General features: G+C 34.6%; 1 protein-coding gene across 18 annotated transcripts in view; it reads left to right on the forward strand.

Annotated features, from left to right (window-relative positions):
* KIF21A (kinesin family member 21A) overlaps nucleotides 1–27428 on the forward strand; it is a 172279-nt gene that overhangs the window by 87146 nt on the left and 57705 nt on the right. For all 18 annotated transcript variants that reach the window (XM_082419234.1, XM_082419230.1, XM_082419240.1 and 15 more), the window contains exons 2-11: nucleotides 8434–8656; nucleotides 8787–8969; nucleotides 10352–10501; nucleotides 11442–11576; nucleotides 12081–12248; nucleotides 14123–14238; nucleotides 18793–18988; nucleotides 19395–19584; nucleotides 20177–20240; nucleotides 25425–25628. In XM_082419234.1, the coding sequence (XP_082275360.1) occupies nucleotides 8434–8656; nucleotides 8787–8969; nucleotides 10352–10501; nucleotides 11442–11576; nucleotides 12081–12248; nucleotides 14123–14238; nucleotides 18793–18988; nucleotides 19395–19584; nucleotides 20177–20240; nucleotides 25425–25628 (1629 nt within the window). The remainder of the gene's footprint in view (nucleotides 1–8433; nucleotides 8657–8786; nucleotides 8970–10351; nucleotides 10502–11441; nucleotides 11577–12080; nucleotides 12249–14122; nucleotides 14239–18792; nucleotides 18989–19394; nucleotides 19585–20176; nucleotides 20241–25424; nucleotides 25629–27428) is intronic.

The following is a 27428-nucleotide window of genomic DNA, read 5'->3' on the forward strand; positions in this document are numbered from 1 at the left end:
TTTATTGGTGTCCTGTAAGAAGAACAAAGGTGTTAATAAGGTGCCAAGTGTGCTAGTTACAGATAGCTGTAAGTGAAAGAGCCACACAAAGTGGGAATCAGGTCACATTATTGAGTAAACTAGAAAATTACCACAATCGTGTGGGGATGAGATCAGAATAACTCAAGCAAAAAAAGAAGAGACAGTTTACAAAGACATTTAGGTAATGGAAAATTTTGTCATGTCTATGAAACTGTAGATTAAGGACAGCGGTGTTTTCTAAGAGGGCAAGAGATTAGCAGTGACCAACTGCAAAAAGGAAGATATTTTGTGTCTTATTCTTTTTTTGTTTGTAGGGAAAAATAAAAATAACTTGACCAATCCCCTAGCAAAAGAAAGGCTTATGTCTTGTGATGATTTTAATAAAACAGGAAACAGAGGGATAGGAGAGATGAGGGCGTATGAAAAAGTCTGGAAAAACAAACAAAACTGCACGTCTTTAAATTAGAAATATAGGTTGGATTGCATGAATCTTTGTACTTAGGTTAATGAATGATGTTAGCGCTACTTTTCTAATTAAAAAAAAATTACAGGTGTCTGCACAAGTCCTGGGAGGTTATAAATTTTATTTATGTGCATTTATTTATTTTCCTTAAAGCAACATCACTTCAGTAACTACAAGTCATTGATTAGTTATTAGTCAAAATTCTCGTCACTAGCGTTTAATCAAATTTAGTATAGTATGAGGACAAAATATGCCATAACAATTTAATTCTGCTTTTTAAAAGAACCTGTTACTCGGGTACTTGGTTCTTTTCCATTCTGAATGAAATTTCCTTACTGGCTATATGGAGATAGTAAAAATGATAAAATTGTTGAAAGAATAAAAATTCACATTTTGGCTTCTATTGTACTCTGTGCTGATATGAATAGCAGGATAATGAGGCTTGATTATTTATTACTATAAAAGGGTTAACTTTGGGATTATGACTTTTCATTGCAAATGGAGGTATAACATTATTCAGCTTGATTATCTCTGCATAGCAATGTGTATATATATTTGTATATATATGTACACATATATCTAGGTAATGTTCACTGTTGTATTATACTTCTATTTCTGACATAACAGTTTTACATTTAATTGTTGTAAAGACTCAGCATACCCAAAGGGTATTTTGAAAGATATGACAATAGTTTGGAAAGACAAAGAGTAAATCATGATTATTTAACATGCTGGAAGGCCCAGATGGATTTAAGATATTAACGTGCCTTATGAAGGAACCAACATGGAGAATTTTCAAGTGGTGCTATAACAGCAACAGCAACAACAACGACAACACTTTATACCTATATTGGCTTTCATTGCCACACATTATCTGATTTATTCAAGATGCTGTGATGTGGATGTAGTGACTGTTACCATTTGATAGATAAGGAAACAGGCTAAGAGAGTGACTTGCCAAAGGTTACAGTATGTGTTAAGACCTGTGCAGAGTCTGAGATTTTACCCTATTTACAAGTTAACAAGCTAGTCTTTCACTGTTTCATGTGTAGTGGCAGAAGACACAGGACTCCTGAGTTGGAGGCAAAGGACTTTTATTACTCACAGTACAGTAAGCATCATGAGTCTCATGTTGATTTGAACTGCTTCCCCATCCCCACCCCCTTAATCCAAAGGAGGCAATGCAGGTAGAACTATTACATGGTTGCTGTGCAAGCAGTGGCATATCAAGAAACACCAACCTTCTCATCACATGGAAAAATATATATTTTTTATTTCTTTAATATCTATTGATATATCTTTAGTATCTATATGAGATGATGGAAGTTCACTGAACTGTTGTGGTTATCATTTCATGATGTATGTAAGTCAAATCATTATACTGTACAACTTAAACTTGTATACAGTGCTGTATGTCAATTATATCTCAATGAAACTGGAAGAAAAAAAAGAAACACTGGACTTGGGGATACATTGTTTTTATTGTTTATTCACTGTTTCCATTGCTTTGCTGAAGCAAGCCAGCTCTTTGTCAGGTGGAAGACATTATCCCTAAAGGTTGCTTGCTGCAAATGCAACCTTGAGAAGTGATCCATGAAAAGAGTAGTCAGGGTTTTGCATTCTTGGCATACTCAGCAAGGATGTGCAGGGATGCTCAGGTCTCATGGTGGGATGCTTCTTCCAATAATATGTGGCAGAATTAGACCTTAAATATAGTTTTACTGTATCATGACTTAAATTCTAGCTGAAAAGGAAGCCCTTTTCCCCCAGATATACTTATCTTATTTTTCTGTCTTATCCAGGACATCTTGCAACTAGTCCTCGTAGCTTATTTGATATACTCAGTTACTAAATCCAGTTATGGTTATTATTGAAGGCAGAGAACAGATAACAGGGCCCAGTTTAAGGAAACTTACTGGTCTTAGTCTCAGACTCTCCTCTAGTCTTCACTAGATACTGCCACTGCAAAGAGCCATAATAATGTTTTCATAAAGGAAGTTCCTTGTCCCTATGGCCACAGTAGCATTTGCTATAAAAACTGGAGAGAATAATAGGAACTATAAGGAAATGTGGATGAGTGGTGTAACTAATGATGGATATAAGGTGTGACAGAAGTAAAAGGTTGTTTATTGATACCTCTTTTAAGTCAGGGTTTTGCTTTTCCTAAGGGAATACTTAAAATAGAGTTTGAAGTTAGAAAGAACTTAAGGAATATTAAATCCAGACTCCTATATTCATTTTATAGAGTAGAAAATTAAGACATAAAATTGTTAAATGGTTGCTCAGGATCAAGTTTCTAGTAACAGAGTAAAGTGACGGGGCAAAAGTTAGATTATTGTGATAATCACGTGCCCAGTATTGGATTGTTACTCCCCTTTAACTAGAGCAGTTTATAGGAGTCAGTCAGTAACATTTGTTGAATTACTTTTATGATTGAATAAGATATATTCTCAGTCCTCAAAGAATTCATTTACTAGTGATCAATAAGAATTCAATTTGATATCTATTATTCTAAAATCTTGTACAAATTGCATAGATTAATTCAAGTTGGGTGGGGGGAAGGGAAAGCTTTATAAATGTACAGATATTTGAGCTAGGTCTTGAAGAATTACAATGAAGTTTCTATGCAGAGAAGTGGAAGTCCAGCATTCCAAGCAGAGAGAGAACCACGTACATTGGCATGGTGAATGAAAGTATATAAGTTGATCAAGAAATGATCAGTGGTTTGATGTAGCTGAGTGTAACTAGATTTGAGAGTGGAATTGCAAGCAGAATCCAAATTAGGAAAATCTTAGATACCATGCTAAATACTCTGGACACTTTTGGGGGGCAACTTGGTACATGAGGTATAAGAGGAAACGATGAGTTCAGAAATCAGAATCAGTTAAAAAAAAAAAAGGAATGTCACAAAAGCCAACTGCTGAGAAATACGGTATTTGAAGGGTAGCAGAAAATGCCACCCCATAATATGACGTAAGGATTGTTTTGAGCTGAAAGCAATTAAAAGAAGCAGATATTTGCCTAGAAGCCCATAGCTTTTATAAAGGTATTCTGCCTCTGTTCTCTACCAGGAAGGACAGAAGTTAATTACCAGAGACTGCATGAAAGTATCCTACATAACAAACCTTACTTAATTATCCCCTATCTTCCATTAGTTCCTACATATATTTATATTCCCACAATTTGCTGTCCTAGAAACTCAAAGTCCTTCTTCTTTTTGTTAAGATGCTATATAAATCCAAGTTGTAACCACTCTTTCATTTACTCATCACTGAATATTCCCATGTGTATGCCTGATACGCGAGTTAATAAACTTCTATTTGTTTTTATTTTGTTAATCTGCCTTGTCAATCTAATTAACAAGGTCCCAAACAGGAGAATCTAGAAGGATAGAGGGAAGAAGTTTTTTCCTCCCCTACAAGTTGTAAATAGGATCAAATGTGTCAGGTAGGATGAAGACTAAAAAGGGTCCATTTTATTTGGAAATAAAAAGGTCATTGATGCCTTCTGTCTAAGCAGTTTCAATAGAGTGTGAGAACAGAAGCAAAATGGCTGCTTTCTGCTGGTGGAAAGATTCAGAAAATGGATACAACATTTGTTCATGTCCTTTTATCTTAAATCTGAATAATTGACAGTTTGTATCATATTCTGTTTCAAACCTTCAACCTTCTCAAACTAGTTATAACAAATTACATTTATTTCTGTATGACTCTTCATGGGTTTTCCCTTTCAGATCCCACCCTATTGGTCAGTGGCCCACAAAGGATAAAAGGTTACATACCTTATGCTAAGGAAAAAAACACATTATCTATGGAACTGTCACTATTTTCCATAACAGCCTCATCCTACCTACATTCATTTCCATTGTAACTTTTTTTTAAAAATAAATTTATTTTATTTATTGTTTATTTTTGGCTGTGTTGGGTCTTCATTGTTGTGCGCAGGCTTTCTCTAGTTGCGGTGAGCAGGGGCTACTCTTCATTGCATTGCGCTGGCTTCTCCTGTTGCAGAGCTCGGGCTCTAGGCTCACAGGCTTCGGTAGTTGTGGCGTACAGGCTTCAGTAGTTGCGGTGTGCGGGCTTCAGTAGTTGTGGCACAAAGGGTCGGTAATTGTGGCTCACAGGCTCTAGATCACAGGCTCAGTAGTTGTGGTGCATGGGCTTAGTTGTTACACAGCATGTGGGATCTTCCCGGACCAGGCTCGGACCTGTGTCCCCTGCATTGGCAGGCGGATTCTTAACCACTGCGCCACCAGGGAAGCCCCATTGTAACGTTTTAAAAAACCCCATCTCCATTAGCAAATTACTATTGTAGATAGAACCCACATCGTTATTGGCTTTTATAATATAATACTGCTGTGTAATATTAGAATCTTATCCTAAATATTTATGACATAAGTTTTATGCATAGTTGTTTTTCTTTAAGAGGTACTTTCAAATATATCTAGTTGTATGATTACACATTTTAAAAAGCCTGCAAGGCTTTGTTACTATTTCTTAGTATTAACTGAAATGTTAACCCTCATTATTTCTTAGTGTTGGGATTAGATGAGTATGTTTAATGTTCTTATTTTTATATAAAAATACTAAGAAAGAAGATATTTCTAAATTTTTAAAGTAATAAATGTCAGATTTTAGTTTTAGTCTTCTTTTTCCCGGGAGGTTGTTATATTTTGTCTATATATAACATCAAATTATAGTTTTTAAATTGAAGTTTGTAGCTATGTAAATTTCAAACTCTTTACATCATTAAAGCAGGTTAATTGGCTTGGGTTAAGACTTCATCTGAGAATTCTTGATTTTAGTATAAATTTAAGGATTTGGAGAGTTTAAAATCTGAATTTTTGAAGGGGAATTGAGACGGTGAATATATCTCTAAACTTTGAAATGTAGTCAGCTTCCAATTATCTGCATGTGCCAGAGACCATCCCCTCCTAGGTGGGATTTTCTTAGTCCTGCTGGGAAATTGCCCTTGCCTGCATCCAGTAGAAAAGGGTTCCACCCATCTTGTTGGTTTTTAAAGCCACTTTGTCTCCCCACCCATGCAGGTGGTGTGATTGCATATCACCCGTCTTTCAAATGCACCCCTCCTTAGAGGTTAGGAGATTAAGTTCTGAGTGACATTGGCATTCTAAAATTGGCTGTAATATCTGCAATTCAAATAGTACTTATTCTTTATGTAGAAATTAAATTAAAAGTATTTTAATAGCCAAATAAATTAGCTTAGTATTTTAATAGCCCATGGTTATAATCATTTACTTAAAATTAATGAGGCACTGATTTCAAACAATAGTCATTTTCATTTAGATAGTTGTTTTTATGTTTTTCTTTATTATTACATGGAATTTATTAAACTTCACAGTGCAGCTATAAATCAGGGAGAGAGCAGAATCCTGGTGTAAATGAGGTAGCTTTCAGGAGACAGAACAACCTGGGCTCAGATAAGACTTTATGGTGGAATGCAAAGAGTTAGGTGAGAGCTTCTGAAAGGAGTGAAATCTAAACAGAGGTCGAAAACATAAGATGTTCAGGCTGGAAAAGTAGTTGCGAATTGAGAAGGAAGAGTGTCCAGGAGAAGAGAAAAACATATTTGAAGGCATAGAGGCTAGAGGGAGCACACTTTGTTAGTGAAACTTGTTAAAAATAAACCATCAGCACCACCACCATCACTAACTAAAATCCTTTGATGCAAAGATGGACCATGGCAAGAGGAGATTATAGAGCGATTTAAGGATATACTACAGGGTTTTAGGCAAGGTAGTGATCAACTTCATATTTTACAAGTATCACTGATATTGCAATCTGTGGAACAGATTGGTGGGGGCAAGATTTGACGCAGGCTGACTGGTGATGAGAGACTTTTGCAATAATCCAAGTAAGAGATAATGGTGGCTTGATTAGGGTGGTATTGATGAGGAAGGAAAGAAAATGATGAGCTATTTCCAAGATAATTAATAGCTCTTAGAGATAGATTAGGTGGATGGAATAGGGAAGAGGGAATAACTGAGGCTGACTCTCTTGTTTCTAGCTTTCCAACAGACAGGATGGCGATTCTTCCAAGGAGGATGGGGGATTTGGTTTTCTCCCCATGACTCTCCTGAGGAGGATGGGATTTATGATTTTTAGCCCCATGAATGGATGAAGTGAGACAGGAGAAGGGAAGTTTGGAAAGAAGGGAATATTAACTTTGAGAAAGACCACTCATCAAGAAAATGTGGAGCCAGAAAGCCAAAGCTGCTTACTACCATGGGCTGTTTTTATAGTCCATGGATGTAGCTTCTTGTAAGAAACCCATTTGTTTTATTTGTTATAATATCATTTTATCTTTATAACAGTATATAAATATTATTTTCCTCTTCCCATTTTGTAATATAGTGTTCTTCTCTCAGCATTAGATCTGAAAGGAACCTTGGAAATGATAGTTTCTGTCAACAGGTGAGGAAATTGTAGCTCTGAGAGAAGACCACATGATATCTGTGGAGTGAGAGAAGTAGTAGAATCCAAGTCTCATAAAGGCCACTTCATCACTCTTTCCATAGTACCTAGCCAGCTCCACATTGATTATTGCATTCCATTAAAACAAATAAATGAAGTTGAAGACTTTATGTAAGAAAAACATCATTATCACAGAAGAAGGGGAAATTGCATAAATAAATATATTCTTTACTTAACACTTCTTTGCTAATACAGAATGCTGTTTAAGATAACCAGGGTTACAGAAATTCAGTCGCTTCTCAGTATTGCCTTTCCTATCCTTCCATTGACCTTCCACCCTGAAGAACTGGCAAGGGTTAAAACTCGGGTGATCTGGACTTAGGCTTAGCTTTATCTCTAACAGATAGATGAACTCGTTCTGCTTCTATAGATCTCTGTTTCTGTATCTCAGAAAGTAAGATCCCTTTAAAATCCTTTCTATTTTCTCTCTGTATCGTTTTATATTTTCCATTACTGGTTGTCTTTACTTTCTTCCCTAAACTGCTTCTCCTTCTCCATGGCAAATAGGAACCTCTAAAATACCTAAGTACCGTTAAGTCAGTGACGTGTATGTCTAGGATGGTCCTGATTATGGAGTGAGTAGAATAGGGCCAGATTTTGCTTTGTTCTGTTAGTAACATATCACCATATTTACTTTCCTTCTTTGAAAAACAGGCCTTGAAATCAGGAAGATAAGGCAAAAGAGGAAGGTCCTAGAATCTGAAGTAGATGAAGGTTGGGTGTAGGGCAGGTATAGCGCTGTGGTCTTCCAAGTGGACAGAGGACACCCTAGGAGATGTAAATGATGATTCAGTGGTTTTGGAGAGAAAATATTAGAAGTTTTATTTGTTTTTATTTTTAATTTCTTTATTTTCACAATTCTGCTTTTGTGTATGTCATAATATATGACAAATCAATATAGTACATGCATATATTTACAAATGAATATATATATTCATTCGTATTGTATGTTGTGTGATTATGCTTAAACATGTTAAGCTAACAGAAGGTTATGGTCAAATAAGTTTGGGAACCATTAGTGAAGAGTTTGCAAAAAAGGTGAGTCAATGGCATCAAGATAAATACCATGTCCTTAATTTCTCATTTTTGGATATCATCCTCTCTGGAAATAAAGAGAAGAAATCTAAAATAAAGATAACAACAAATAGCATTTTGGTAGTTTAATTTATTTAACTGAGTCTTTTATAGAGTTGAGGAAAGGTATTCACCCACAAAAATATTTAATTTTAAGATTAATTTTACTCTTGTTCATGATTTTTTTGGGGGATTAAGTAACTCATATTGAAATTGACAGTATAATTTAACTTATTTAAACTTTTCAACTCAAGGAGTAAGTACTAGATTACATTAGTGATTTTAAAGATTTGCTAGGAATTTCAAAATCCTACTTCTTCAGTTTTTTTCCATTTATTTTGTCTTATTTTATTTTATTTTTTCCTGATTTTTTTCTCACAGAATAAGACCACAGCTTGCCAAAGAAAGGATTGAAGGTTGCCATATTTGTACATGTGTCACACCGGGAGAACCTCAGGTCTTCCTAGGCAAAGATAAAGCTTTCACTTTTGATTATGTGTTTGACATTGACTCCCAGCAAGAGCAGATCTACACTCAGTGTATAGAAAAACTAATTGAAGGTTGTTTTGAAGGATATAATGCTACAGTTTTTGCTTATGGACAAGTAAGTACCAAATTATTTTCATAGAAGCTGTAACTTTTCAGAAGTGTCAATTCAATTGCACTTTCACTTCTGTCACTTGAGATTATGTTATTAAGATCAAGCATCCATTTTTCTCTGTTCTTTTATTCAGACTGGAGCTGGCAAAACATACACAATGGGAACAGGATTTGATGTTAACATCATTGAGGAAGAACAGGGTATTATTTCTCGTGCTGTTAAACACCTTTTCAAGAGTATCGAAGAAAAAAAACACACTTCCATTAAAAATGGACTTCCTCCTCCAGATTTTAAAGTGAATGCCCAATTCTTAGAGGTAATAGTCTAATAGAGTCATTAGTTTCCTTTAAATCTTGTTCTTAAGACCATAGCCCTATGATTTTATACTCCCGCTTCCATTTTATTGCTTGGCATATTGTGTTCAGTAAATGTTGAGTAAATTAGCATTAGGTTATAGGTAATAGCAACAAGAGATAATAGGTTATAAGTATTCCTTACTTGTTAGCATTTAAGATTATAAACATTTGACCAGTGTCCACAGAGTAAAACAATTAATATTGTTTATTTCAGATTTTTTCTTTATCTGAGAATTACTGTTGTAATGTAGGCAGGCTCACAAAGTACTGGGAACACAGTGACTGAGACCAAAAGGGAGGGGGAGATTGTGAGGAATAATAGGATTGATGCTGTAGCACTAATCTGGTGGCAGAAGCTGGTATTCCTACAAGGATAGGCAGATGTTTTGATGCAATGTGCAAAGGTTGGGGTAGGTATGGATTTAGGGAAGTCTATGCTGGTGGGAGGGACATACCAGTAAGAGGACATCTAGGATTTGAGCAATGTTACACTTGGGTGGACAGTGCCATTATAATTCTGTAAACTTGGTCCAAAGAGTGTTCTAGTCTAATTGTAATCTCGATCACCAGAGCTAATCATTTTGATAATCGATGAAACATTTTATTCAGCATTATATAGTACAAAATAGAAACCTTAATTCAAATTAACATCAGTTATCTTACTGCTGGTTTTAATGGGCATTCCAATTTAGTAAAAACCAAGAATATAATTATGTGTTTCTACCAAAAGAAAGGTAACTAGTGATGGAAAAAGGGAAGAAATGGTGTTCTTCAATCTTCCCCTTCTCCCTCCAAATTTTATTAGACATTGTGACTTTAAGCATATTGATAGAAAAATAGTTGTATGCATCCTCTTCTAAGGTGGTAGCACAATCTTGTCAGCCTCTATTAATACAGAAACTATATTGCCGACCTTGCAAAAATACTATTTATTTTTAGGCACACTAAGAAGGGTTGTAGGGCAAAAGAAAATATATTTTTAGTTCAAGTAGTAAAAATTATTAAAAACTTACCTAAGCTTAGGATTTGTTTACATTTGATACATATTTTTTAGTATTTGCTTGTATTTATTTATATTTATTTATCTCTTGCAAAGGATTAGTGGATGATTTTAGCTAGTCTTTAACTCATTAGTTATGATTAGGTCTTTTACTGTTCTTACCCTTGTAAAGAAATCTGGCATTTGTTTGTATTTGTGATCATTTTTATGTTTTATTTTGAAGAAATACATGTATTTGGAAGAACTTTTAAGATATGTTTGAAAGATAACATGCAATATGTGTTATTACAGCCATGAGGCAATTTCTGCTAACATTAAACTTATAATATTTCTTTTTGATAGCTGTATAACGAAGAGGTTCTTGACTTATTTGATACCACTCGTGATATTGATGCAAAAAATAAAAAATCAAATATAAGGATTCATGAAGATTCAGCCGGAGGAATTTATACTGTGGGCGTCACAACACGTACAGTGATTACAGAGTCCGAGGTGACATTTATGTTATAGTTAAAATAGAGCGTGTTTGGGGAATTCCCTAGTGGTCCAGGGGTTAGGGCTCCACGCTTCCACTGCAGGGGGCATGGGTTCCATCCCTTGTTGGGGAACTAAGATCCTGCAAGCCGCGCAGCATGGCCACAGGAAAAAAAAAAGAGCATGTTTGGCTTTATTTAATAGTCAGCTCTGCTGCTCATGATATGAAATTTGTATCCTTGAGTGTAACATGGAGTTAAAATCTTCTTCATTTTTTTCCAGGATTTTATTATTTAAAATGTAACAGTTTTGATAAAGTCAGGGCATTTATTGTAACATCAAAAGAATCTAAGGCATTTTATGTACAGTTTTCTTTCACACCTAGAAAAAGAGGGTTAGATAATTTTAAGTGAAGGATGAGGCCACAGTCCTTTTGTACTTTTTGCTGTAACATATGTAGGCCTGTATCATGGCTCCTTAAGGAGAGACATGAGAAAAGTTACAATGGGGAGTTCCCTGCGAGGCCTGTGGTTAGGCCTCCACACGTTCACTGCCATGGCCCTGGGTTCAATCCCTGGTCAGGGAACAAAGATCTGCAAGCCACGTGGAGTGACCAAAAAAAAAGTTACAAAAAATAAGATACAGAAGAGCGTGAGTAATTCCAGTTATTGCTTAGTTTGTTCCAAAGTGTTCTACTGTAATAGTTTTGAAATAGAAGCTGCAAATGTCAGCAAATGGCAAACGGTGGAATCTCAGTATTTTCTCCTATTTAAAAAAAAACCAACACTATTATACTGAGAAGTTCAGCTCAAAAAGTGCCTGTGAATAAAATAATAAGAAAATCTATCTTTCACATCCTTTAATATGGTGGATTTTAACCAATAGCTCAGATTTCTGATTATATGGACCTAGTCTAAGTATTGTTCAAGTAAAACCCCTCTTTCTTTCCCTTTTCTAGATGATGCAGTGTTTGAAGCTGGGTGCTTTATCCCGGACCACTGCTAGTACCCAAATGAATGTTCAGAGCTCTCGTTCACATGCCATTTTTACCATTCACTTGTGTCAAACCAGAATGTGTCCCCAAATAGATGCTGTGAGTTACTGGTTCTAATTTTTTAAGCTTTCAGATTTCATTTCTGTAAAATCCATGAAAATATTCAAAGAGAACATCTGTGCCAAATTTAGTTTGTTTAATCATTCCTTTTCCAATTGAGATGTCCCTGATCTTGTTTAAGCTAAAGCTGGCCAACCATGTAAAATTAAAAATTGAGTATATATGTCTGCAATAGCCAGAAAGTGTGCTGTGGCCATATGGTAATGGATGTCATTACTTGGGACCGTTTGCTTTTGAGGGCTATATGCTACAAGTTTCTCTTCAACACAGGCAAAGCCTCAGTTGATAACAGTTAGGTTTTGACCTTCTTTGACCTAACTTTGTCTAAGCTTCTAATTGCAGCAGGCATTTTTGTACTTATATTTATTTGGCTACATGCCTATACTTGGCTATATGTATACTGAGGGCAAGGTGGGATGTGGGATTGAAGGATATTTAGTGTCACATTAATAAAATATTTTCAATTATTTTCCTCAATTGCAGGAACGTGCAACTGATAATAAGGTGATTTCTGAATCATCACAGATGAATGAATTTGAAACTCTGACTGCAAAGTTCCATTTTGTTGATCTGGCAGGATCAGAAAGACTGAAGCGTACTGGAGCTACAGGCGAGAGGGCAAAAGAAGGCATTTCCATCAACTGTGGACTTGTAAGACTAACGCTAAGGCTTTGTGCTGAGAATATAACAGGGCTATTTTATTGTCCTTTTCACTTTTGTAATACATAATACCCAAGTGGAAATCCTTCATGCACTGAGCTGAGAAATGAAAGTTGCTGTAAACTTAGGAGTAATGCATTGAATTTTGACCTCCTCAGGCTGTCAGCTTTTTTCTCCTTTTTACATTGCAAATTTTCTTCATGTGTAAAAATTTAGTTGGATTAAATTTTATGATGTGTGCATAAAATAATCTATGCATATATATAATAGAAATAATTTAAAAATTCTTCTCACAAATTTACTGTTTTAATATTAAACATTTTATGGGATGACTTTCAAAGTAGCTTTTTTGCTAACATTATGTGACAGACTTTATTTTGGAAATTACAATCAAATGTTTTTTAGTAATGATTGTTTCAAAATGAGAACTTTTCTGGATTGTATTAGGAATTAACTTTAATACCATGCCATCTAGTGGTGTTTTTGATTGGAAAACACCTTGTGTTTGAGTTAGCCTAAAGCTTCTATTATATGGAAGAAAACGTTTTAGAACCACATTTTTATGTAATAAATCTTTTCTTCCTATTGATTTCATTAAAAAGTTGGTTCTTTGTTCCTGCTTAAAAGTAATGGTGTCCTAAATTTCTGTGATGCTGACAGCATCAGGACAGGTGTTTTCTGCTTTGCTTCCCTCCCTTTCTTCCTAGAGCAGGGGCTCCAAGCATATGGTCATTTTTTTGTTTATTGCCCAATATTTACTTTTATATGATTGCAACCCTTCTGTGGGGGAATTATCAACTGAGACTGATTAGAGAGAGCCGGCCTTCCCAACTACCCATCTTGATGCTCCCACCATATAGTTGAATATGTGTTAAAAGAAGTGAGCGACCAGGATCCTGGACTTTGTGTATTGTTTTGAATATCTTAGAAGATAAAATCATGGTGGTATTTACATTTGTGCTGTCCGGAAAAGACAAAAGCCATTGCTCTGTTTTCCTGTTCAGGCTACTAAAGCATGTTCAGACACGTGGTAGAGGTTCATTCAGTGTGGCCAGTGGTTAAAATTGCAGACTCTGGAAAAGGGGGACTAAGACACAGTGTGATGCTGATGCACTCGCTGCAGGATCCATTGGCTCTAACAAAGACATGGTTTTGATTACTGAAGGCGAGTGTGACCAGCATTTAGGAAAATGCTTATGCTGTAGGTGCTGGTTCAGTGACGGTAGGAAAAGTAGTAGGGTGTGGCAGGAGGAGTGACTAAACAGTTCTGTAATTTGACTTAGTTTTTAAAATATTGGATGCTTAGCACATAGATTCATTGAATTTCTAAGTGTGGCTATACTTGCATTAGGAATACCTTGTTCAGAGATATCATACTGATATTTTTATTGTGGTTAAAGGAAATTTTGTTTTCCCATGAGGAAGCTATAGTACAACAAGAAAGTTTATGAAACTGTTAAACTAGCAAACAATTTGTTTCTTCATTGAGTTGAGGAGAAGAATTTGCAATATGAATTGGCAGTTTTGTGGGGTATACAACATGATGCTCTGGTAATACTAGGAATGGTCAGAAGTCATCAATCTTATAACATTTCTATTTCTAAAGAAAATCTCTGCATAGAAGTTTAAGTATTTGTGAATTATGGGTATATATATGGCATTAAATTTTGAGTGGTGTCAGTTTTTAGTAGTTATGTGGAAAGCTCCAAGTTTACTTTATATTTGAAAATACAAATGTAAAACAAAACCAAACACAAATGTTCTCAATTCTGCCATGGCTTCATATTATTTTCTATAAGGTTTCATTATTTAAAAGTGTTATAATTAGTAAATTTTTATCATTTTTTTCTCTCTCTTTCTTTTAGTTGGCACTTGGCAATGTAATAAGTGCATTGGGAGACAAGAGCAAGAGGGCCACTCATGTTCCCTATAGAGATTCTAAGCTGACAAGACTACTGCAGGATTCTCTTGGGGGTAATAGGTATGCATAAGTGTTTATCCTCCATATTCCTGAATTTCAGTTATTCATTATTTTTAAAATAAGTTTGTAAAGTGATTTATAAGAACTGTTTTTACTGTAAAGCAAATTAATAGGATGAGGAACTAATAATTATTAAGTGCCTCAAATGTGTGAGTGCTTTTGCATGTTGTTATTTCACATATTTCTTATAACACCTCTTGAGGCAGGTGTTATTATTCCTATTTTATAAATAAGGAAATTGAAATCCAGAGAGGTTAAGTAATTTATTCAGTCCCTTAGCTTATAAATGAAATCCTTGGCATGTGCTCTTTCTCTATACCATTGTTTCAGTTTTAAGTGCTTGGCACATAGTTGATGCCTAATAAAATTTTGTTGAAAAGTAAATGCTGTCTTCTAAGTAATTAAAAAGTAATTTAAATATTATTGATTTTCTTTACAAAGTCTTCTAAAAATTAAAGATTTTTTTACATTTGAGAAAAAAATTTAAAATGTTAATTGAATGAAATATAGGGTGATTGCTGGTTATTAACTTTGCCAGAATCACTGATATTCCTCCTTTTCTGTACTTTGCATCATCCTGATATGTTTCATCAGCTAAATGTATTCTTTTGGTAATGCATTCCTTTTTATAAGCATCAGAATGTTGGCTTTAAAAGTGGTAACTTTTTTGGCATTTAAATTCAATCATAGCACAGTTCAACAAGTTACACACAACTACAGTGAATCTATTTTACAGTGTTTTCAACGGTCTAACATCATGTTTACTGATGCTATAAAATGATCATTAGATGCTGTAAAATGATCATTAGATGCTGTAAAATTAAACTTGCAGACTTTCTTTTTGAACAACTATTATTCAAAGAATTTTGATAATGTTAAATTTATTTAGGTCTGAAGTTGGATGGATTTAGAAATAAAGTTTTGTTTTATAGAATTCAAGAGTATCATTTTGATATTCCTTCTTTTCGTATAATATTGACATTGACTTAACTCATCTGTCTTCTAGCATATCCTTTGTATTGCTTCCACTGTTACATATTTCTTACTTCTGGTCTATATTTTCATTCTGACCTTCAATATCAATCTGGGTCTTATTATAACAGGACAAAAATTTTTGTTTTTTAAACCAAATATAAATTTTTAAAGTTTGTTAAATTGTAGCCTTTTCCTGTGTTTATTTCTTAGCTTTATAATACAGCTTCGTTTTTTAACAAAGCAGAGATAGTAAACATCTTCCCCTTGCAAGTGTCAATACTTTTGAATACTTCAGTATTTCTGAGAGTTTGCTTGCCCTGTAACAATCTAAGATATTTGCACTGTGGGTTTTGAATCCCTCTTGAGTTTTATCTAAGCTATAGCTAAAGAGTTTCAGATGTTCCTCACCCATTTTCTATCTAGTGGTAACGCCTCTTATTCTCAGTGACCCTTGATTCCTGCTTAAAATTGTGAGATTGAACGCCTAGTTCAAAAGCGTTAAACTTTGCATAAGCATTGGAAAACAAAATTCCTTCATGTTGTGATGTTTGTACAAATTTCTCTTAAAAGAAAAATTAAATCAAAGATATTTATGGAAACAAGCTGCATATATTTATGTGTACAGTTTGGTGATTTTTTAAAACAGCAAGCTGGCTTTTATACATTTATAATGTTTAATGTAACATTTTTTAAAGTTTGTAGCAAAAATTCAGAAAAATACAGAAAAATATAAAACATGATAAAAATCAACTGTATTTCTATTACTTGTAAGTAACTATTGTTAACATTGTGATGTATTTCCTCCCTAATGTATAATATGATATAACAATATATAAGATAAATAACTTTATTTATTTATTTGTTTGTTTATTTTGGCCATACCGCATGGCTTGTGGGATCTCAGTTCCCCAACCAGGGACTGAACCCGGGCCACAGCAGTGAAAGTGCCGAATCCTAACTGTTAGACCACCAGGAAACTCCCTAATATATTTAAATTATATATTATATGGTTTCCTTTAAGACAGAGTTATGGTTTTATATAAAAATAAACAACTTTCATTAAAATTTTTTTTTTCATAAACATAACTATTCTTGAAATTTGTATCATTTGAGTTTTAATATGTGAACTTTTTCCCATACAGTAGGTCTTAGCTCCTCTCATTCCTAATTTCACTATTCTTCTAAGCACTTGATCCCAATACTTCTCAAAATATTTTTAATAAGGGAGAGTTCTCCTCCTTCCCACTTCCCAGGTTGATATTGAACATGACTATACTCAGCTTGTCCCATTATGTGAGTTTGAAAATACTTGAACTGGTCTGTACTCTATTCAGTGAAATGAGTTCATTGATTACAGCAAGCTCAAATGTTGTAAAAGTTGCCAAAATGCTTACTCTTAATTTCTGTACTTGTCATGAATTTGCCAGACTGGCACTGGACTGGGGATAACATTTTGAGTAGTCCTATCCTCTAATCAGTATCCATAATCATCACTCTCACTGGATTACCTTATCTTCTTCATCAACAGAGATGCATGAATTATCTTAACTTCTGACTTCAAATAAATACATATAATATATGCACGACATACAAACAATTATTAGGGACCTAATATGTTCCAAGTAACACAAACAAATAGTAATGACTTAATATGTTCCAAATATTGTGTTGTACAAAGTAGTCTGATGAATAAAAAATATTTGATGATCCTTGTCCTCTAGGAGTTTAGTATCTAAGAGTTTGGATCTATAAAATTTCAATATAATCATAATCAACAAAAAAGAGGTATGCAAAGGGTATGAGAAAGCAGAGAGAAAGAGTACAGCCAAACTCAGGGTTGGATTCTTGGACTACATGATCTCTGAGTTGAATCTTGAATAATAGTAAAAGTAAGGGTAAATAAGGATGAGTAAGAGTTCACAAAGGAATAAAGATAGGTGGAATGGGACCCCTTTTAAAAGGGTTGCTATGAAGGGCATTATGCTAAGTGAAATAAGTTAGACAGAGAAAGACAAATACTGTATGATATCACTTATATGTGGAATCTAAAAAATACAACAAACTGTGAATATAACAAAAAAGAAGCAGACTCACAGGTATAAAGAACAAACTAGTGGTTACCAGTGGTGGGGAGGGGCAATATAGAGGTGGGGGAGTGGGAGGTACAAACCGTTGGATGTAAGATAGGCTCAAGGATATATTGCACAACATGAGGAATATAGCCAATATTTTGTAATAACTGTAAATGGAAAGTAACCTTTAAAAATTGTATAAAAATTTTAAAAATTAAAAAAAAAGAGACATTACTACACATCTAAAATGAGTAAAAATAAAGCTTGACAATACTAAAAAAAAAAAAATAAGAAAATAAAAATGTTACTATGAGTGCTGTGTTGATATTATTGGGAGAAGGCAGGAGTGGAAGCAGGAAGCTAGGAGGCTATAGATTAGAATTGATAGGTGTAAATTTCCTACCAGGGTGGGTAAATTAGCTTCTTAACTGTTAGTGTGCAAGTGCCCATTAGACTCTCCACGTCTTTTTCATTGACAGAAATAGCTTAGGCATAATAAGCATTTTATTATCCTATTCTTCAGTTGGTAAAGCAATTGATCATGACAATAAAATAATGTTTCCCATTTTTCCTGTGTAATCTAGCCAGAAACTCTGAAACTTTGACAGTCAATCACAAATGACGTTTCATATTGTGAAACATATGGGTATACTAAATACTTTTCTTGATCAGGTGATAAGATTTTCTGTAAAATTTTTTGTTGAAATAAAAAATCAGGATGCAAGTGATTAAATAAAAAAAAAAAAAACTTAAATCCTAAAATAGGGACTTCCCTGGGGGCACAGTGGTTAAAAATCTGCCTGCCAGTGCAGGGGACACAGGTTAGAGCCCTTGTCCGGGAAGATCCCACATGCTGTGGAGCAACTACCTATGCGCCACAACTACTGAGCCTGCGCTCTAGAGCCGTCATGTCACAACTACTGAGCCCGCATGCTGCAACTACTGAAGCCCTGATGCCTAGAGCCCATGCTCCACAACAAGAGAAGCCATCGCAATGAGAAGCCTGCGCACGCATGGAAGAGTAGCCACAACTAGAGAAAGCCCGCACACAGCAACGAAGAACCAAAGCAGCCAAAAATAAATACAAATTTAAAAATAAAATCCTGAAATATTAAGTAGATAATGAAAGCAATGATTTTTGAATTTCAACATGTCATATTATAGATTAAATTTTAGAATTATTCTATGTATATTGCTTCAAAAAATTTTGTAAAGAGGTGAGAAATAAATATATGCACTTGTATTATGAGTATATGGTATTATGAGTCAAAAAAGGATAATATAAATTCATTTTCCCCAATTTTAGCCAAGTAAACAAAATCTTTTTCCTTAAGATAGTCTTAAAGCATTGGGGCTTATAAATTTGCCTTTATTTTTAAGTTAGTAATGTCAATCTTTTGGTATCTTGAAGGAGAGATATTATTCAAAAGGCAGGAACTTTAAAATGATTATTTCAGTGTTTTATTTGCTTTTATCTGTAAACCTAATTATTTTTTGTAACTTTCAGCCAAACAATCATGATAGCATGTGTCAGCCCTTCAGACAGAGATTTTATGGAAACTTTAAATACCCTGAAATATGCCAATCGAGCTAGAAATATCAAGAACAAGGTGATGGTCAATCAGGACAGAGCTAGTCAGCAGATCAATGCGCTCCGTAGTGAGATCACACGACTTCAGATGGAGCTTATGGAGTACAAAACAGTAAGCTAATGGTTTTGACTTTGCATTTTGTGATACATTTTGTGTACACAATGATACCTTTTTGCGATGGCTTGCACATATATATCTCTGGAGTCTCTTCTCTGTCATAGTGGGGGCATCTTTCCTTTTGGAGGTAGAATTCTCTAGTTTTCCACGTGCCTTTAATAATGTTCAGTCTAACAACTTGACCAGCCTCTTGTTTCAAAAGACTTCCTTCCCAATCAGATTCTTTAGTGACAAATGCTCAAAGGAGAGATGTAGTAGAGGGAAAAGGATCTCTTGCCTTGAGGCTGTTAAGACAAAAGGGCTCTTGGTTGTAGAATTGCATAATCCTGCAGTATCCTTCAACAAAACTCTTGTGTATTTAAAACTTCTCAACCAACAGGGAAATATTTTTCTTTTCTAGGGTAAAAGAATAATCGACGAGGAGGGTGTGGAAAGCATCAATGATATGTTTCATGAGAATGCTATGCTACAGACTGAAAATAACAACCTGCGTGTAAGAATTAAAGCCATGCAAGAGACGGTGGATGTATTGAGGACCAGAATCACACAGCTTGTTAGTGATCAGGCCAACCAAGTTCTTGCCAGAGCAGGTATGTGTGTAGGGTGGGATGAGTGAGGGATTACTTTTGGAGAGCAGGAAATATTCTTCATGTTTGTTAATTTTGTGGAATATTTGAAGTGAAAAAGTCAATCTCTGTGTATACAATCTGTGATTTTAAGTTAATACTTAATTTGTAAGTAATACATTCTTACAGAAACAAAATATGCCCTATGCTTCATCATATTATCTTACTTTCTGCTCATGTAATTAAGGGCAGGAAATTTGCTGTTTAAATTATGTTTCAAAGCATTATTGTTTGTTTCTATAACTTTGTTTTTTCTCTCATTCTGTTCTGTTGAATTTTAAAGGAAATTCTTTTTTTAATTAATTTTTATTGGAGTATGGTTGATTTACAATGTTAGTTTCTGCTGTACAGCAAAGTGAATCAGTTATACATATACATATATTAACTCTTTTTTAGGTTCTTTTCCCATATAGGTCATTACAGAGTATTGAGTAGAGTTCCCTGTGCTATACAGTAGGTTCTTATTAGTTATCTATTTTTATATATAGTAGTATGTGTGTGTCAATCCCAATCTCCTAATTTATCCCTCTCCCCCTTTCCTTATTTTATCTTGCAGGTGAAGGGAATGAAGAGATTAGTAATATGATTCACAATTATATTAAAGAAATTGAAGATCTCAGGTACAGTTCACGTTCTGTAATATATAATGCATGTAGTTTGGGTTTTGCAGTGAAGTATTATTGCTATTTGTTGGGCTTATTTTGTAGTAACTATTCACAGTGATATTTCAGCCCTTTGGTCAGGTTAACTTTAGGGGAATAGGTACTTGCCTATAACAGAACATATGGGAACATAATGTCACAAACTACTTTCCTCTTCCCACATTATCTTCCTGGTTTATCCTCCTGCTCTTGTTGTTATACCCTTAATTGGAAGCTTGCCTAACCTCATATAACAACAGGCATAATTGATGTCAATGAAGTTACCTCCCTGTGCCTCTTCACCCACCATTTGGGAATGGTCAACATCAATAAGTCATCTCTAATTTTTAAAATCTCCCATTACTCCTGTTCCCTTATATTTCTTCAGCTATTCTATATGTGTGAGTCATTGCATCCCTACCAATTTGCCTGCCTCTCTGGTACGTACAAAGGCTTATTCATCACCCACATTTCACACACATATTGCAAATACTCACTGTATGCCAAGCATCATGCCATGGACTGAACAAGTAAGACATAAACAAGGAGTTCACAGTCTAGGTGGGTCAACTTACATAAATAGTCACATGTAGTAAATGGAATGACAGAAATCAGTAAATAGAACACCCATGCCTGGTGTGGGAATATGGGGGGGACCACTGAGCACAGACTGGGAGAATAGGGGTCAGAAAGTAGATCAGGGACCACTGAGCACAGACTGGGAGAATAGGGGTCAGAAAGTAGATCAGGGACACTAATCATTTCTATAATATTTTCAGGTTCCATGGTTTGCCCTGATGGCTGAGCTGCTTTCTCTTGAAGTAAAACTACAGTCAGCTCCATTGGGAGCATCTAAATAGCTCAGATCTCACTTCTGCTATCCATTTGCAGAAAATAACCAAGTGAGAGATTATCTTTCACAGCTACCCTAACAATTCTCTGTCCTGTATTTGTGTTCTATTTCCCTCTCTCTTCCTCTGGCTATTCTAAAGATTCTTAAACAGAGATCAGTAGTGTTTGTACTGTTTTTGCCTCCGTAAGGCACACCAGGTCCCTTAAAAGCTTCAAAAAGTAAAAACCAGTGAGAAAACATCTGATGTAGCAATAGATGAAGTTACTCAAATAACTATTACTTTTATTCTGTTTATATATTTCCAAACTTTACCTTTTTGATGGAGACCTTTGGGACCTTAGGTTGTAGTTCTGGTCAGCTGCCAAACTGGACTTGTAGTTTCCATCTTGTGTTGGCAGTGCTCTTTCCTGCCTACTGCCAAAAACTTGTCCTCTGACCAGTCTCCAGTGTTGTTTCCTGACTCTGTAGACCCCATCTTTACCATTCCTTCAGACAAAACTAATATCTCTGTCTTTTAGTTCCTAAAGATTCTTTTCCTCCTCCTAGTCTGCTTCTTTTTATCTTTTTTTATTTTCTTGGCACTGGTCAATTGTTAAGGCTGATTCCATACTCTGGTTCTTGGGCTTGATTTCCTCTCTTCCATCATGTTATTCTAAGACCATATCTAAGCTTGATCTCGCTATTTGATGAATGGCTTGACTAGTGTCATTATTTCCTAGAAAACTGACTGAATCATTTCCATTCCTTCTAGTAGCTAAAAGGAGCATCTAATATCTTTCTTCTTCAAGTTCTTGAGTTAAGACTATTCTTTAAGCCATCTAGAGAACAATGATGACTCTTAGGCCTTGAGTTCAGTCAGTGATCAAATCTTTCGTGCTATAGGTTAATAGCTTTTTCCACTTTCCCAACTTTTGTTTGATGGCTCTTTTATTCAGTTTGTCCCACTCATAAAGTGTAGTCTTCTCGGATCTCAGGATTGTAATTTATAATGTAAAAATAATTTACATATGGGATAAACATAAATGAGCTTTGAATTTAAATTGAATTACCTGCATTGAAATTTTTAAGCTTCTGTTTATTAAGTATATGACCTTGGGCAAATTACCTAACATCTTTGATCTTTAGTGTTTATCAGTAAGAATGAGGTAATACCTGCTAGTCTCAAAGAGTTATTATGGGGCTCAAATAAAACAACAGGATGTAAAAATTATTAAATTGAAAAATACTGTAAAGGTCTAACATATTATTATTTAGGTCCAAGTTCTCATATTCTGTTTCATCTACCAAATTCTACTCCAATCCATATTTTAATCAATACTTTCTCTTAGGAAGACATTCATTCACAGCTACTTAAACTTAATGTAAATTACGTAAATGTATTGCTACATGGGAATGTTTATATTTTAAGTCTTATCATTTTAATTATAAAATAATACTCATTACCTTTTAATAAATTTACACATCACATTGTTTGTTGTGAAATGATAATAGTCACTAATTAATCTTAGTTTTCTGGAGTTTAAAATTTTTGTAGAAATTTCTGAAAATATAGGAAAGTTTTTAAAAAGCTAAAATCATCCATATTCTCACCATTCCAAGAACTGATGTTAACATTTTGGTGTATCTCTTCAATAATTTTTCAACGCATACTTTAGCAAAATTTGTATCAGGGTGTGTGTATTGCTTTGCTATCTATTCTTTGAAATGTGACAAGATATTAGGATCATATTTCAATGTTATTAAATATTTTTCTAACATGGTTTTTGCATGGCTCCATGAGTACTGTCTCATGGGTTGTAATTGATTTATTTATCTAATCCCCTACCGTTAGATAATTATATTGTTTCCAACTTTTTGATAAGAATAGTTATTATTTGTTTAAAACATTATTAGTCAGGTGAGTTTTAAATTCATAGTATCATCATCCTCATAACCATCCTAGGGAAGTATATATTTTCATCTCCTTTTAATGGAGGATTTAGAGATTCTGTGAGTGAAAAAGCTGAGATGAGATTCAGTAAGTGAAAAAGCTGAGATGCAAACCTCAGTTTATTCCTTCCCAAGGAAGTCTGTGTACTTCCCCTCATGCCTCACTGCTTGGTCTCCTATTAAATGAAGTGCAGACAGCAACAAGTGTGTGGTTGGGTGAGTAGGAAGAGAAGGAGAGGCAAAGAAAGAGATGTTATCTCTACAGCCCATACAAAAAGCAGGACCTACTAATGTAGTGTGGGGTTGGTGGAGTTGGAGGTGAGCCCTAAAGGTTTCAGCCTTTATTAGCACCAGGACGGAAGAAGCATTAAAAATATGCCCTTACCAAACGCAGACTTTTAAAATCAGGTAATAATCAAACACAAATTGTCTGATTATTATATAAATGAGCCAATTAAAAACAGGTCATTAATTGATAGCTAATTTATATTTTCATTCATTTTTTTTAAAAGGGTCTTTTTAAAAAAATTAATTTATTTATTTATTATTTGTATTTTTGGCTGTGTTGGGTTTTCGTCGCTGCGCACGTGCTTTCTCTAGTTGTGGCGAGCGGGGCTACTCTTCATTGCAGTGCGCGGGCTTCTCATTGCAGTGGCTTCTCTTGCTGTGGAGCACGGGCTCTAGGCACGTGGGCTTCAGTAGTTGTGGCATGCAGCCTCGGTAATTGTGGTGTGTGGGCTCTAGAGCTCAGGCTCCATAGTTGTGGCTCATGGGCTTAGTTGCTCCGCAGCATGTGGGATCTTCCCGGACCAGGGATCAAACCCGTGTCCCCTGCATTGGCAGGCAGATTCCTAACCACTGTGCCACCAGGGAAGTCACCTTCATTCATTATTAACATTCATTATTATGTACCCAGGCTTTGTGCTAGATATTGAAAATATAGAAAAGTGTAAATTTTGACTTTGAGTTTTTATCATTAAGCTGAGTTTTTATACTTAGGTTGCCCTCTTATTAAAAAATGACAGCATTATATTCAGAATTTTCTTTAAAATAATTTTGAAATCATTTAACTTAAAAGTTTGTACACAGCTATTTAACCATTTTAAAACATTGTAACTGTTGCAACACCAAATATAAAGTAAAACAATTTCATTAAAGAATATATAAGACACTTATTTGTAACATATATTCACTGATTTGTGTATATTCTGTCTCTAGTTGATTTCAACAGTGTCATGAATAATTTTGGTAGGCAGTGAAAAAACACAGAGCTGACTGTGCCTTCTAGAGCTCAGTAGTTGCAAATAATCTAGCACCTTCCTCTGAAACGTTTGAACATATGGCAAAAGCGCTTAGTAATATAGTTTTGAGACAGAGACAGTAGGTAGTATTTTCTCCTTATAACCCTGTCTCAATCACCCTTGTGCCAAATTGACCTGGGAAATTTATTATACTGAAGTAGATAATTGTGTTCTTTATGGTTTAAATCAAATGGACTAAAGGAACTGGCCTAGAGGACTCTCTGAATCCCTTGTAGTCTCAAGAATCCAGGCTCTTTTAGGATCTTATCATTCAGTGTTATTACTGACAGCACATACATTATTTTCCTGTCATTATGAGGACCGCTTGCGCAAACAAAAGAATGTTTTTAATTATGAAACTCAGGTTTCCTTGGAGATTTCATCTTTTCCCATGCCATATTCAGGAGCCAGATATCTTTCAGCAAGTTAGGGGCAAGTTTGACTAACTATTCCTTACAAAGATTTGGAAATGTTATTATAGCATGATGAATGAGGAACGGGAAGGAAGGGAACCATGTTGCTTGCACATTTTAAGTTTCAAAGATGAGTTTACAGAGCAAGGATAACTAGTGCCTATTGACCAGAATGCAAGTAATCTAATTATCACTGGCACTTTTGAGCACTAAGAGCGTTACTTCAAATTTACAATTATTTAATCAGGAAATTTTAAAAATATCTTAAACACTAATGTTTGTGAACACATTTGTTAAAAAAGCCGTACTTTGTAGCAATGTTGAAATACATTTTGGGAAACTTTTTAGCTTGCAAAACAACTCATTTAAAATGTTCCCTGTTTATTCTTAGAGTTGTCAAGTTTGCAGAGATGGAAGGTAGAATGGTGATTGCTAGGGACTGGGAGGAGAGGGGAATGGAGTTAGTGTTTAATGGGTACAGAGTTTCAATTGGGGAAGATGAAAAAGTTCTGAAGGTAGATGGTGGCAATGGTTGCACAACAGTATGGGTGTACTTTATGCTCTAGAACTGTACACTTAGAGATGGTTAGGGAGGTAAATTTTATGTTAAGTATTATTTACCACAATAATAAAATGTTTCCAACTTAAATATATTTTTATTCACTAGGGCAAAATTATTAGAAAGTGAAGCAGTGAATGAGAACCTTCGAAAAAACTTGACAAGAGCCACAGCAAGATCGCCATACTTCAGCGGATCATCAGCTTTCTCTCCTACTATACTATCCTCAGACAAAGAGACCATTGAGATTATAGACCTAGCTAAGAAGGATTTAGAAAAGCTGAAAAGGAAAGAAAAGAAGAAGAAAAAAAGGTAGTGCTATAAAATCACTGCTATACTGCTAATTACTTTTCAGGATATTTTAGTTTGCAATTGCAATGAGTATACATAGCCTCGTAAGTATATTAATAAATGAAATGTCATTTAACATAGGTGACAATTATAATTATATACTTTTAAAGATTTATCTCTACTTGTATGTAAAAAAATTATTTATAATAATATGGTAGTGAATTTTATTTAGACTATGACAAGGTAAAATTACTACTAGAAATTATTTTATTATTTTTTCAAATAGCTGCTTTTGCATTCCATTCATCTTTTCTGCAAAGCTTGTTCTACCATTACTCAATATTTTCATTTTTTTCCATTTTCTAATACAATTAAATAGTCTCATTGATATATTCTGCTTCCTGTCTAGATTAGTTTAACTGAAGGCTAAACTAATTCATCAGACTGTCATTTAATATCATTTGGTCTCTTAAGTATTTTCTGCGGGCTCTAATTTGATTATGTGAAAGTTATTTATGTTATTTCAGGCTTTCTGACTCTTCCAACAAGGAGTTACTCAGCTTTTCACCGCTGTTCTAGGCTTCCTTTTCCTTGCATCCTGGTAATATCTCCCTCTGAAATCAACTGGATGCAAAGAAGAGGAGGAAAATTAAAATATGACCACTTGTAATCTGTGAGTGGTTAAAACCTCATAAATTGTTTACATGGTTACATATTGATTCCATGGTGCAGTCAAATTACTTACGTAGAATATATTTTGAACATACCAGTCAAATTAATTTTAAGCATTTTTGGCTAGATATTCCAAAGGGGGAAAAGATATCTTATTTGTCAAATAGCTTGTTATGGAGGTGCACTTTTTAGAATTACTATTGACATTTAGTCTAGCTGCTGCTTTGCTTAGTTTATTTAGAAATTTATTTTGACAACCAGGCATTTCTTCTTTGAATAGTCAGTTGACCAAAGCTATTAGAGGTTTAAACTCTCCAAATTAGTTCTGCTGTTTGTCCTTGAGTTAAAAAGGACTGATTAGAATAATTAAAACAAGGAGTTGCACATCTATGGTTAGGAGACACTGCAATTGAAATTGCATTCTTAAGATACTAATGTCTTAAAAGATGTTGCTCATGGATGGCTGATTATGGCAGCATTAAGAAATATATAATGATTAGTTCTTATGCAGGGCAATTAAAACTGTAACAGTGTTCACAGAATTATCAAAACTGGTTTGACCCAACATACTGTGGAAATGTAAATGAGACTTCTGCACATGACTTATCATTTATTTGTAAAATTCAGTTGTGTAGTTGGTCAAAATGTGAAATGGTATGACTTGTTTTTAAAGGTGTAGGTGGTTTGTGTTCATGAATAATAAGTAAGGATAAACAAGGGTATATTTCACAAGGTCATGAGCTAATTCTGCTCTTTCCTTTTGAGGTAAATTTAGAGATGTTACCATAATCACCTGTTGGGTATGAATAATAAAAAACAGGTAGGGATCCCAATAGAAACCTAGGCTCTTTGGACGTTTTTATAGTGATCATAGGTACCCTAAATTTATACCTCTGATGCAGGTTATTTCTGTGACAATGCAGGGTTGTAAGGTTTTTGACTGATAAATAGTACTATTTTACTCAGCTTGATAAAGCATTTCATTTATCACCAATAACTTTTAACTGTATGTAATGTAAATTTCTTTTTTTAAAAATATTGGTAAGCTCTCATTTTAGCCAAAGGATTTGCTACAGTTGAAACAAAAAATAATAAAGAGTTTTTGTTGAAACAAAACATAATAAAGTGTTTAGAATGACAGCAGCTTTA

Source organism: Balaenoptera physalus, assembly GCF_965194825.1.
Source record: "Balaenoptera physalus genome assembly, chromosome: 13".
NCBI classification, from domain to species: domain Eukaryota; kingdom Metazoa; phylum Chordata; class Mammalia; order Artiodactyla; family Balaenopteridae; genus Balaenoptera; species Balaenoptera physalus.